This window comes from Excalfactoria chinensis, chromosome 19 (genome assembly GCF_039878825.1).
Source record: "Excalfactoria chinensis isolate bCotChi1 chromosome 19, bCotChi1.hap2, whole genome shotgun sequence".
Classification (NCBI taxonomy): Eukaryota; Metazoa; Chordata; class Aves; order Galliformes; family Phasianidae; genus Excalfactoria; species Excalfactoria chinensis.
In genome coordinates, this window is record NC_092843.1 from 4,145,827 (window position 1) to 4,159,444 (window position 13,618).

The following is a 13,618-nucleotide window of genomic DNA, read 5'->3' on the forward strand; positions in this document are numbered from 1 at the left end:
CCCTGAATGATTGGTTGGAAGACACCTGGAGCTCTCATAGCGAATTGGTCCGACGTGGAGATGATTTATAATCATCTGATGTAGAATGAAACATCATGCAACAGAAACCGGATTTCTCCTTCTAAATCTAAGACGCATGTTTTAGTATTTTCCTCTGACAGAGCATTATTACAGATTAGCCAGTAACCACTCAGCAGACCAGGAGACTTGCACTGAGCTGCAGGAAGCTGGTGCATATGGAAAGAGGCATCTTTATCTCAGTATCAAGTGAAAGATGATTGATCTGTGGGTTCCAGAAATAGTTACAAAGCCGGGAACGGAAATACGGGCAAGAACCAAATTTAAGTGGGAAGGAAAATACAGATTAGATTCTGGAAGACAATAAGAAGTCCAAACCAATAATGAACTTCTTGTGTGGAGGTGACACTTAAAACACATTTGTCTCCTGGACAGCATAACATTCTTCAGCGTCATTCCAGAGCTGCAGGAAGGAAAATAAGAATCTCGGATTTCTCCTGAACTATACAGCCTGGGAAAGGGTTTGGGCAGGGCATGAGCTAGACAGCAAAGCAGAATAAAGGCAGCTACTTTATCCAGGGCTTCAATTCCAGAGGTGCAGAATGGGAAAGCTCTTCTTCCCTTTCATGCTGAGAAAGCAACAATGAAAACAAGTGGATCTGAGTCAAGGGAACTTAGTCAAGCTCTTGAGAAAAATCACCGTGGTCAGATTGAACGAGATCAAAACGAGATAAAAACACCAAAAACATGGAATAGCAGATAGAAAGGGAACAACTTCAGCTTGCAAAAGATATTACTGTGCCAGCAGCTGCCACTCAAGGACCATTTATAGCAGAATGATTTCTTTTCTTTTAATTCTTGCTTCTTTTAGAGCAATACATCTCCAACAAAGGAATGTCTGGAGTTGGGTGCACTTTGCCCATGCAAGAATTCGGTTCTCCCTCTGATACTTCCAACCTGATCCTAAAACACACATTGAATGGATTTAGCTATGACATGCACTATGCAAGAAATCATATTAGGGAGAGACAAATGCCACTTCCTTGCCTAATTCCTGTGAAGTATTTATTTTGAAGTCTTCCATATTTTAAGCAGAGACAAGCTGGAGTACATTAAAACTTAACATAAGTTAGGGAAGCAAGCTTCTTTTGCTCTCACCAAGATTTATTATGTCTCTAGCAGCAATCTACCTAGAAGCTACAAGTCCTGCCTCCCCTTCTTCAAGCTACATTTAATCTCCCACCCTAAAATGCAAAGCAGAATGGGGAACGCGAGCAATGTAATCACACTGTGTGCATATTTTAAGTATCTATTAAATGCATGTAGGTCACAGGGAGATAGAACTGTGAAAGTAAAATTCATTCTTCTGACAAATAATAATGCAGGGTGTGGATGCTGCTGCAGTTAATTACCACTCCTAATATATCAATCAATGGCATTTGACACTTGCAATATTTATAATAGTAGAAATCTATCCAAGGAGCTCAAATGTAAATTAGAAATGCAAATAACAATTAACTGTAAACCAAATGGAGCCATGGAGATTTGCACGAGAAGTAGGAAATGTTGTTTGTTCAATATTTAAACATATTTTCCAGATGATACACCTTTGGGATGGAGGAAGTAAGAATGGATATAGAGAAGCAATTATAACCAAAAAGAAAGAGTTTAAAGAACTAATATGAAGAACAAAGGTTTTCCCCAAGAAGGGATGCTCACGTTTCAATCAAGAAGCTCGATATAAAAGAGTGGTAAGAAAAATGAATGAGGCAAACCAGGAACACGAACAAGGCTGGAAATGTGAATAAACTGAATTCCTGTATTTAAGGAACTGACATTTTTGCTCCTGAACAGGTGGCATAAAGCTGTTGCTAGTTGATAGATGTTGCTGATTTCAGTATACGTAGCAGTGCTACCTGTGAGCTCAGGTCCAGCAGAAGCTTCAGAAGACAAACAGATGGCATAAAGAGCAAACATTGGAACCACTGCCCTTCCACAACACTTCCTGAGGAGTTCTGCCACCACTTCTGCATCAGACAAAGCAGGCGAGAAGGGAACAGAAACTCAAACATAGGCCTACAGATAAGCACCGTGGCTTGGACTTGTTCCCAGCCTGCAGCAATGGGGTGCTGACCTTGTGGCCCTATTCCCTGCTTTTTGGTAACTGCTGTTGTAGTCCTCTCTAAATGCACACATTCTTTCTTCTCTCTCGCATATTTGTACACTGTGTGACTCACTGTTATTCTTGGTGCACTCTGCCTTTCCCCACACTAGAGATTCCCACCTTCTGCCCTGGATTCCACACGCCCCACACAACCATTTCAGACCATTATGTCTTTCAAACACAGTAAAACTTTCCAAACAGGGCAAGCCCTGCAATGCATTCTCAGTGCATGTGAAGGGCACTTCCACACCCATATGCTCTCTAGGAGAATATCAAACCACCACCCTAGACAACACCACTGCTATCACCCTAAAAAACCACTGTTTCTTTATGTCTGTTGCTGGACACAGGTTGGCTGCTATTCAGTGAATTCCGTGGCACCACTATGAACTGTATGACAGTAATCACTGCAGCTATTTGACAGCTTTTAACCAAATGGAATGCCCCTGTTCCTACATTACCGCACAGAGAACAGGAGCTCGTGGTCTGCCCTGTCAAACTTCTGCGTATGTTACTTTTTCTCCTCTCTTATTCATCTTTTCTATGTAATAACCCTAATTTCCTCCATCTTTTGCCACACTTATCAAAGCTCTGAGTAGCTCTGCTATGCTGCGCACAGACTCAGGCTTCCTGGCTGCTGCTAAAAGATGGACAAAGTTTTACTAAAGTAAATACACCCCAGAGGGACTGAGTGGCAGTGAGTCCTTCAGCAGGTATTTCCTGACATTCCCTGTAGCAGTCAGTAGCCATGGGCACAGACCCAGGGTGGGACACAAGCAGTGCCCACCACTACGGGACTCCCAGGCTTGTGTCCTCTCCACCCAAGCAAAAGCTCCACCCTTTCTTCTCCCCTACCACAGCGTGCTGCTGCTAAGCCCTCACTTCCCACTTTCCGTACTCCCACCTTCCCTGCTGCCTCAAAACTTCTATTTGATTTTTCCCCTATTCCAACCACTTTCAAGTAACCATCCCACTCCTGCACGTTTCACAAAGCGGGCTCAAACATTCCACTCTCATGCTGAAACCTTCTAAACTGATTTCCCTTCCTCTCAGTCTAGACAAGAAGGAGAAGCACACAACCGAAAACTGCACCAATATCAAAGCAGTGAAATAAAGCTTACCGCGCCTCTGTACTTCATCTCTGACTCCTTCCAGCTCTCTCAGCACTTTCAGAGACTTGGTTTACGCTGCTGCATAAAGCAGGAATCTGAGGACAAATTCTCTCTTCTGTCAGTTGCCCTCTTTTTTTTTTTTTAATGACATTTTCAGCGCAGTCAGAACTCCTTCCCTCCCACCAGCTCCTACTGGAGCATCCTGGAGAGGGCGTTTTACAAGGGAAGGGAGGGGAACTCTCCTCCCCTGGCTACGAGGGGACACACAGCACACATGGGGAGAGGCAGTCGGAGAGGAAAGAAGTCGGCTGTCCCCTGCCTTCAGCCCGCAGCTGGGTCCCTGCAACCCAATGGGGGAAAAACGGAAAGAAAAGTAATCACGGGCGATGGAAAAACTGGTGTGCAGCCCAACGGGCCAAACCGCAGCAAACAGGACAGGAAGCCATTTGCTCCGCTATGGTAATTCTTTTCTGCACTGAAACAGCAGCAGCTGTATCAAGAGGGCTCCCCATATCCACTCCAGACTCACCCCAACCACAGCGGAACCTCCTGGGCAATTATCATGTCATTATAATTCCACTTGCCATCATTCTCTCAGCAAGTCGCAGGACCACAAAGAGTCCACAGGTAACACAGTCTGCCTTGTCTGTCCTCGCAAGGACTCAGTATATTTGCTCAGCAATATTTATTCCCAAGCATTTGCAGACACCCACTCTCAGAACACCCACTTTCTGTGGAAGCTCTTGTCACCAAATGACCAGCACTGCCACATAGGACACTTCTTTACAGGGCACAGTGAAGCCCCTGTTGCCTTTAGTCACCATGCACTGCAATCACAAGTGGCACATTTCTCTGCCCTGCAGGTCAGCAGGGTTTGGTCTCCCATAAAAAAATTATTGGCCATAACTACACCAAGGCTGTGAAAACCATCAGATGAGGGCATTCTGACAGAAATCAAACTGTATATTTGCTTTTGCATATGCATTAGGTGGAAGTGAAAGGACAAGAGGCAATGAACACAAGCGGAGAGCAGGGAAATTCCAAGGAGATATTATGACATTTTTTCCCCCCCCACTATAAGAGCCATCAAATACCACAATAGAGGCCCCCAAAAGTTGTGAAACTTCATGCTTGGAAATACCCAAGATTCAGTTGGAGAAAGGCTGAGCAATCTGATCTAAATCAGCCCTGCTTTGAAGCAGGGTTGCGCCAGAGTCTCCCACAGGTCCTTCCCAATCCAAACTGTTCAGTGATTCTGTTATTTTGCTCCTCAGTGGTCTAAGCTACACAGCTGCCTGGTGGGCAGACAGACCCCTGCACACACACTTCTGTGCCACGCTCTGCCATTTCCAAGCATCAGCAGCAATAAAATTGGTCATCCACTTGATGTGACTCTTAGTGGCTAATGGAAAAGATGGGTTTCTGTCTGCAAGTCTCACAACACAGTCACAACCTGCACAGAGCGTATTGTCACCCATTTCTCCTTTATTCCACACTCTTAACAGGCCCCTCTCATCAAATGTTCCATAGTGTGTGACTCTACAGTCAGCAAGGAGCTCGACAAATGGCTGCAAATTCAATGCAGGTTTATCCAGTGCACAAAGCACTGCCCACACACAGAACACCTCAGTTGCACCTGCAGCTCAGAGGTTTCAAACTTGGTGCGTCATTACAAACCCATCAGCTGAATATATTCAGATGCCATCCTCTCTAAATGCACACATCTACACAGAGCCCAACCCAAACTCAAGCCTTAGTTCTCATTGGAATGTGGCCAAGGGGAATGTGATCTTTCTTGCATCGTCTTCTGAAAACAGGAGGCTGTACCATCAGCTCAAATACTTCTGAAATTCAGGTGTCACACCGAGGCCACTGAATGGCAGTTGACATCACCAGTTTGTTACCATGTAGAGGTGAACAGAGGTGGCAGACAACAACGCGCTTCCCTCAACGCAGAGACAGCACTTCTTTCATCTTCTTTAAGTGAGGAAGGCTTCTATACTGATCACAGGATAAAAGGAGAAAGCAGGAAGAAGTGGGATTTCCTTTTTCTAAACAGGCCCCTTGGCCCTTAGGTGAAGTAGTCTTGGTTCAGACATTGAGTGTGGGACCCCAGGCAGCACTCAGAACTGCAGAATGAACCCTGCTCTGCTCATCTGCCCAGAACCAACGTTACAAGCAGCTCAGCTGTGGGAAATCCATATAAAGTGGTCCCACGTGGCACTCATCAGCCAAATTCTGCAGCACCAAATGGCAGCTTCTCTAATCATTGAGCAAACAGAGCTACAAAATCAACACCAAGTCCGATGGCTGATAATTCATGGCTAGCACTGTTTGGAGCCAGCTCTGCTTGATACTGTTCTTCTATGAAAGTAACTAAAGCAAGAAGCTAAAAAGCTTTGAAGTAAAGCAAGTAAAGTAACTCAAGGCCACGCGTGGCCACTGCTCAGTAGGAAGCTATTTAAAACCCAAGAAATGTAGCAGATGTTGTCAGTGGTTCAGTGCTCAGCGCTGCTCTCTAATTAGCTCTGACCCAAGGCCCAGCATCGATCCTGTGCTGGCATTCGTCAGGAGAAGAAGGAGCCAAAGCTCCCAAGGACTTGCAGTGAAGCTCGTGGAACACCTTCTGAGAGCCTGAGGACACATTTCAAAGGCAGGTTTAGCATTGGTCAGCTTTAGAGCACTGAAAAAAAATAAGCAGTATCCCAAAGCCCTGCTCAGTGCAGGAGCACGGGTAAGATCAAAGGTAATCTAAGCTACATTTCCCAAACTGAGCCACGTCAGCCATCTCCAAAGCATGACAGCAAGCCTTGAGCATGGAGTTTTCCACATCTAATTAGAAACGTTGCCTGGCAGCTCTAATTCTCCAGGAAGGTAATGGCAATCCTCCATTATCATTCCTCAGGTCTGGTTATAGGCAGACTCTATAGAGGTCTGTAACATTCATGTTACAAGCTTAAGTTACGTATTAGCATTTTATTTATACTTACATACTGAGAAGACCTTCACTCAAAACAGCCTTTTTCTGTAGCCACACTACTGCCCAACTCTCGTTGGGAAGGAAAACACTCCTACTTGTAGGTTAGATTAAATTAAGAGGAAAAAAATATGTATTTGGAAAGCAGAGAAAACCAACACTACTTTTATTTTTATTCTGATCACAGACTTTTAAAGTGAAAAGATCAGGCTCTTCCTTTCCAGCAACAGAGAGCCCTGCCCTTGTCTGCACATTCTGCTGAGGATGGCTAGCTAGCTCTGTATCACTAATACAGGCAGCTACAGGCAGAGAGGTCTGAATCAAGTTTTCCAGGCCTCACCAGTTAGAAATGACTCATACAAACCCTGGATCAGGGCGCTGGGATTGCTCTGCTCATTGCTGATAAGCAGCTGATTCCCTGCATACAATTTCACATTCAAAGCAAGGGGACTGGAAACCTTTCCTGCCAGCCCTGCTCCGGCAGGCTCACAGAGCAGTGCGTGACTTGCTGTGCTACCCACAAGGAATGGCTCTCCTGAAAAAAAGCCTGGCCCCACAGAGCTGGCATCAAGCAAACCACAGTCCTTTCCTGTGCTGTGCAGATTCCACCACACAATATAAATCTGGAGGTAAGAGATTCCAGCTTTGGTCTTTGTTATTCAAAAAGGAATGTAGGTTGTATCTATGTTGTTTCAAAACCAAAAGATGTTGAGCTCATTTATAAATGCTTATAGATATATATGTATTTTATAATAGTCATTATTTCTGCCTTGCAGAAAGAATTGCAGAATAACACATATTCCATAATTAGAAAGTACTTGGCAAAGACACCATGGGAAACAAACCACCCTAAACAGGCCAGGAATTCGAGTCTCCTTCTTGCAGGTCAGAGGAAAGTCTTTTGCAAAAAACAGACATTTCTTCAACCTACCACATGTGTCCTGCTGTCTGCACAGCACTGATCGAAACCTGACCTCCATGCCTTGCGTTTCCAAGATGCCCTATAGCAGGACCTGAGGGTTCTGAAGGACATCTGGCCCACTGGCTAAGGAAAAAAAGCCAGCAAAGGACAAACATCTGACAACACAACGGGGTAACTCAATGCCCTACCAAAGATGCAACGTTAACTGTTCTAACAGGCTTGATAACAATGCAGAACCTCTCCCCCGCACCATTAGCTCTGCTAACAATCACCTGCTTTCTACCCCCTTTTTGCTTACATTGATGCAATTCATCCTCCAGCGTGCAGAGAGCAGCGAGATGTTCCCCAGACAAGAAGTTTGCAACAGAAACCTGGACACAGGATATCGAACCCAGGAGATGCAGCATTCTTTGTCACTTATGGAGCTGCAGACCTAGGAAGGTTTAATAAAAAACCCCTTGTACTCACTGCAAAGGTGTCTCAAGACTCACCTTATGGAGAACTTCATGACATCACCTCCTCTGAGTGCTCAGATTCTGAGTGAATGTGTTAGCACAGCAATAGACAAAAGCTTAGGAGTATGATAGGTGTGGCCAAAAGGGTTCAAAAACCCAAAGGACAAAGAATATTTAAATTATTATTTTGGATTCTAATTTATGCTTTGTAATGCCTAAAACCGTCAATACTGGTTTTGTTTGTTTCAAGGAAGCTTCAACAGTGAGAACACTAAACTTCCCTTCTTCCCAAGCTCAGTCTTTCACAAATAAACAAGAACAATACAAAAAGCTGGAACATTACAGAAAATGAAGATGCTCCCCTTGGACTCCTATGCTTTCTCTGGAGGTGCTGTTCACTACTTTGATATGACTGATGACAGATGTGTCTGAAAAACAGCAGATGAAAAGCACCTACACGGCACTCACATTTAGTTATGGCTCCCGCACACACACAATAATCCCGGCTCTACGATGTGAGCGAAAACAGAAACTGGGTTAATGTAACAAATTAAGACCATTTCTCCTTGTTGTTGCTCTCTGCTGAACCAAAGAAACAGAAATGGATGTCTGGCTTTGACAGCCACCATCAGAACAAAGCCCCGCTTTATAAATACCAGATGCCCTTACCATGATGCCAGTTGTCTCATGCATGTGGCCACTCTCACTTAGTCTCACTTGCACACTGCCCTGCGTTTGGCTCTGTTGGTTACTTTACACAACCACGGGGCACTCGTTTCTTTGACTGACTTTACAAACACAGCCTACCCATTCTGAATCCAGCTGTAATTGTTGTACTAACTTCAACAGCAAAGAGTTTAAAAACAACAGCTAATGCAGTTTGATTGCTTTGCCCTCACTTTGATACGATCATTGTAAGCAGCTCCCCTGCAGAGCCCGTGGCAAGAACAAGAAGAGCAGTTCTGACAGAGCTGTTAATGCAAACAGCCTGACTCAGTTCAGCTGATGCGCATTCCTCTCAACTGACTTTCTAAACAGTCACTCCCAGTGGCAGGACCTACATCTTCCTTTTAAGGGGAAAAAATGTTTTCACAGGAAAAATTAAGCGTTCAAAGCCTTTGAATATCTCTGTGCTTCAGGAACCAATCTCTCCTTTAAAAATATATCCACACTGCACACAAAGCAAAAGAAATCTCCCTCCTTAATTGTTCCTCTCCCTAATCACAGCCATTGGCTTTTACAGGTACCCTGGTAGACCCAGGTGAAGCATCCTGTCCTGCTATTTTTCCACACAAGTCATCATGGAAAAACAAAACATTTTTCCAAAGTGTTAGGAAGACTCATTTTGAGAGACAGAAACACGGCTAAGAAAGAGCAAGCAAGACTTACAGGCTGCAGGCAATGCTTTACAGCTCACATTGGTGACTGACAGTTCCTATTCTTTCACATTTCTTTTTCTGCACTTCTGGAAAGAGGCTTAGTGTTAGAAAGGGATTCGGATTGGAAAGCATGTTATAATAAAAACTTCTTGTTCTACTGATACTAGATAAGGAAAGAGAGAACGGTGGTGCTTTGCCTGCACGTTAGATGAAGGAAACAGGATTTCCCTCTGCTACTCCCTGAACAAGGTCCCAAGGAAATGTTTCTAATAATAGGAAATTACTATATAAGGCCAGATCAGCACTAAACTGTTTTCAGTCTGCAAAAGAAGAACATACAAGCATACTCTGAGGAGGGACACAACGGGCAGAGCAGGGCTCTTCTCACACCAGCAGTGTGCAGTAACCTCAGGCTGCTCTCTAGAGGTGGGCAATATTTGACCTGTAACACTTCTCTCCTGGGCAGAAAGAGGCCTCTCCCACTGCCTGATAAAGAAAACAAAATGCACGAATTACAGCTGCTAGCTCTTTTTCTTCTTGGGAGCAAAAGGACAGACAGAAGAGACTTATAAAATAACACCTGCAAAGCGGAGCTGAGCACATCAATGATACACAAAGAGCAGAAAAAGACACAGCTTGTCCTAATACACGATATGCCAGCAGTAATGCAGAAGAGAAGACGACAGCTTTCCCAGATCCTTGGAGCACAACAGTTTGCTGCTTCATGTTGTGAACGGGACAGCTCTCTTACTCATTCTATTTTAAACTGTAAGGATGTTGGGCACCTGTAGAAGGAGCCATTTAATTTAATTTTCAAAGCATTCCTATATAACTGTATGCAATAACGTCTTGCAGGCCAACAGTTTCGGCAGCAAACAGATGCACCTAACTACAACAAGCCATGTACGTCTCAGCAAAACTGTCAGACTCACTGCTGCCTAGAGCTTTAATTGCAGCCCCAATGCACGCTTCTTACTGTCACTTGAACAGATGCCAAACCTGCAAGCCCAGCTAAAAAAATAGATTTTCTTCCTTTTTATACCTATGGAAGGGAGTTCCTACAACAAAGCATTGGCCAAAGGTTGGCCAAAGCGACATAACAGGAACATTTCCCTGCGCTCTGCAGTATCTCTCCATCTCTTTTGTCTTCAGATAAAGGCAGAATTTCTCAGCTCCCAGTGCAGAGAAGCTTGCTTAGCAAACACAGTCTGACAGTCCCATAGCTGTCGTGGAAATGAATACAAGTTCCCAGGCAGGTTCATCACCTAGACTTCTTTACTGACTGGAATAGACGTTTGTGACAAAACGCACAAAGGATTTTGTGCCTGTAGCCCTCCTACCTCCTGCCTACCTCTGTCCTGTCTACAAATACAGCCCCTGCAGAGTCACACAGCTTCTAGGAGAACCTGCCTGTTCTTCATCACAGCATCAGGAGCTTCACAGTCCTGTTGAGAAGGAGCTGAGATTTACTGTTCCCTTCACTGGTCCAAAGGATTGCTCCAGCTTAACCAGGTCTTGGTAACATTCTTCACCAGCTGCCCTTTGCCTGCCCCTGTGCCTACACCACCTGTCCAGAAAAGAGCGTGCACTCAAAGGTATGAGAAGCTTTCTAGGGCATATAGCAACACTGTCCCAAGATGCCACTTCACATTTGATTTATGTTTAGGAACATCTTCGCTGCTGAAGGTGTTAAAATTGACCTCCAGTTTTTTTGTCCAATTAAGTACTACACATTCTTGTATGCATGACAGAGTACATCTATGGCTGTACAAAGTCTCAACTTTAAGTCTGACCTTAACACTGCTGTCTTCTCTCCTTATTTTTGGTACTAAGTTGCAAGATACAGTCAGTAACTTGTTTGTTCAGTACCAAAAATTCTGTTTCAGGAGAAGTGAGATATTTGTTTTGGCTCTCCAGTTAGAAGGAACTCAGGTATGAAGACAAGAGTCTGATGTAGTCAGACCAACAATCCTTGCCTCCTGAGGGAACTTGTCAGCAATAGTTGTTAAGTTCTTCTCCAAATACAGGGTTGCCTGTTTATAAAACGCTGACATCAAAACTGACATTTAAGCTGTTTTATTTTCTGAAATCTAGAGAATGATATTATTCTGAAGTATGTCAACACGTATTGATTGAGAGGAATCCAAAACAGCAGATCTGTTATCTCAGGATGTCCTATACTCAATCTTCTTTTTTTCCTAATTGACAATGGTAATCAGTGCAGTTTTGCATCACAACAAAACACACCCAAAACCAGACCACCTGATGCCATGAAAAATGGTTTAAGAAGGAAGTATCTCCCTCCTAAGCAGCCAAAAGAAACTGCTTCTTTTAGTTAACACCAAGCTTTTCTTTTTGTTAAAGTCTGAATAAAGCTAATGTTGAGTTGTGAGCCAGGTGTCAAAACAATTCTGCCATATGGAGACTGGAATGTAAGTAATATCTAGATTATATTAGGTAAATTCAAGCTTCCAGTGTCACAAAAACTAAGGCTCAACTGCTGAAACCTTCTGAAAAGCATGGGAGAGGGGATAACATATGGAATATACTTCCTGAAATGGTTTGTTTTTGTAAAATAGCTTGTAGATGAAGAACGTCTCAACAGCTAATCCTACCCCCCACTCCTGCTAAGTCTAATAGAGGAAGTTTACAGTAATGTTAAGATTTATGTCAGTCTAATTTGTACTTCAAGTTATGAAGTTAAGGGAAATGGTGAGGTAAACACATCCATACTGGTACAATAGTACCTATCAAAGGTTCGTGTCATGTAATGTCTACAGCTCCCTTGAGGGAAATAAAATCACAAGGTACCAATTTGCAAGTATTCTGACATGTCATTCTGACACCAGATGCAAGTGACACCTGGGAGAGACAGCATAACAGCATAACAACATTCTTATTTTCCTTCTGGGTGGGACTCTTTTAGCAATCCTGCAAGCAAACTATGAACTACCGAGTGGAGCCAAGTTCCCTGAGCACAGAAAAAGGACACATTCAATGCTTTAGACGCTCAAACAAGTGGGGTAGTTTTGAATTTGATGATTTTTAAGCCTAGATTTTACAGGCACAATTTGTACTTCCACCACTTCTGGTTATTTTTCCCCCTCTGTCCCAAACTGACTTTGTTTGGCTGGTTTTTATCTTGGACAGAGAAAAGTTTAAGTAAGGTCCAATAAAACTGTTATAAACACATATGGTACAGAACTTCCTTCATACCCTTCTTTGCAAGGGAACCAAAAGCATTTTGCATTTTGATGGCATAAGGCTCCTGTGATAAGCTTAAGGAAAGAATCTTCAAAAGTCTGGAATAAAACTAGATAATGAACCCAAAACAGGAACACATCCATTGATCTGCAAGGATTCGAGTTTATGCTAAAAGAAGCCGCCTAAGCAGTTTCCAAAAGCAGAAAGAAAAGTAGACACACAGTGCAAACTGGCTATCTGGCAACGTGTCAGGTTTGAGGCCTGGCAGCCAACAGGAGCACGTGGGCTCGCAGCTGGCTCATGTCTGAGCTGCTTCCCTTTACCCCGTCTCTTCTGTTGCTTCTGAAAAGGAGAGTAAAAGCCACCAGATGAAGGGTATTGTCTGAAGTAATCTCCTTCTGACCAGCCTGACAGGACCACAATGTTTCCACTAAAGTCTTATAGGTTTTTATGCATTGCACATGCTTTGATTCTAAAATACATCTATCTTCAGTTAACAGGAACCAGCAAAGCATGAGTTACCATCATCTTGGCAAAGATACACCAAGATGCCTGAAAAACACAGACATCATTTCAGAAGGACATCCCACATCCATCGACATTGGCTTGTGTTCCTCCAATGATCCACAACATTGTTTTCCCACATTTTAAACATTTCGACTCCTACTGAATCAAAGCTCTGATAAGCCAAGCTTCTTAGAATAGCCACAATGATAAACAAAAAAACATCGGCGTGCAACTTAGTGAGCCCCCTGTGAAGTATGAGGAACATCCCATCTCTACGACACAGTTTTAGCTCTGCCCACTCAGGAGGGCCACACTGTTCTGCTCAGAGCATTTCTGAGATTTTCTGCTTGATCAACAGCGTAGATTTAATCAAAACCAAAGACAAAATATACAAAGAATAACTGGGGGCCTGTTCCTTTGTGGTCCTTGGGAATGCACGCTCCACATCTGGATAAACAGAGGCCTATATAGTGAATGGAAACATTCATTCTCCCCTCTTCTTCCTTTCTGACCTACCTATGGTCATACATTGGGTGGCTGAAAAACAGCAGAAATCCTGCTGACACACACAAAACAGGCAGCCATAAACATGTAGGGCTCTCTACCCTTTACAGCTACCATATCAAAGAATACGTCCAGGCTGTGACCTTCAACTCAAACGAGAGATCGTGAGGGAATTCTCATAGCTCCTGTTACATGGGTATAAACTGCTGAGTGTGACAGATATGACATTTATAACAATATAAGCTGTCTCACAGCATTCTGCTCTCTGTCAGAAGATGAGGATTAGCACCCCTAAGAATCAGAGGCATGAAGAGAGTTGTGCTGATGCAGATAACAAGAACATCTTCACAAAAGGCAGAAAAGTGAAGTTACCCCT

The 13,618-nt window shown here is 43.6% G+C and overlaps 1 protein-coding gene across 3 annotated transcripts in view; it reads right to left on the minus strand.

Moving 5' to 3' along the window:
- The window catches only part of MYO1C (myosin IC), a 50,102-nt gene that overhangs the window by 23,910 nt on the left and 12,574 nt on the right, over positions 1-13,618 (minus strand). The window contains exon 1 of one of the 3 annotated variants that reach the window (XM_072353725.1): positions 7,685-7,694. The exons of 1 other annotated variant lie outside the window; for it this stretch is intronic. Coding sequence is in view for 1 of the 2 variants with exons in the window: in XM_072353723.1 (XP_072209824.1) it covers positions 3,304-3,321 (18 nt within the window). In the remaining variant the exon portion in view is untranslated. Of the gene's footprint in view, positions 1-3,303; positions 3,447-7,684; positions 7,695-13,618 lie in introns of those variants that run through there. One more of the 3 variants, XM_072353723.1, reaches the window with a different exon arrangement.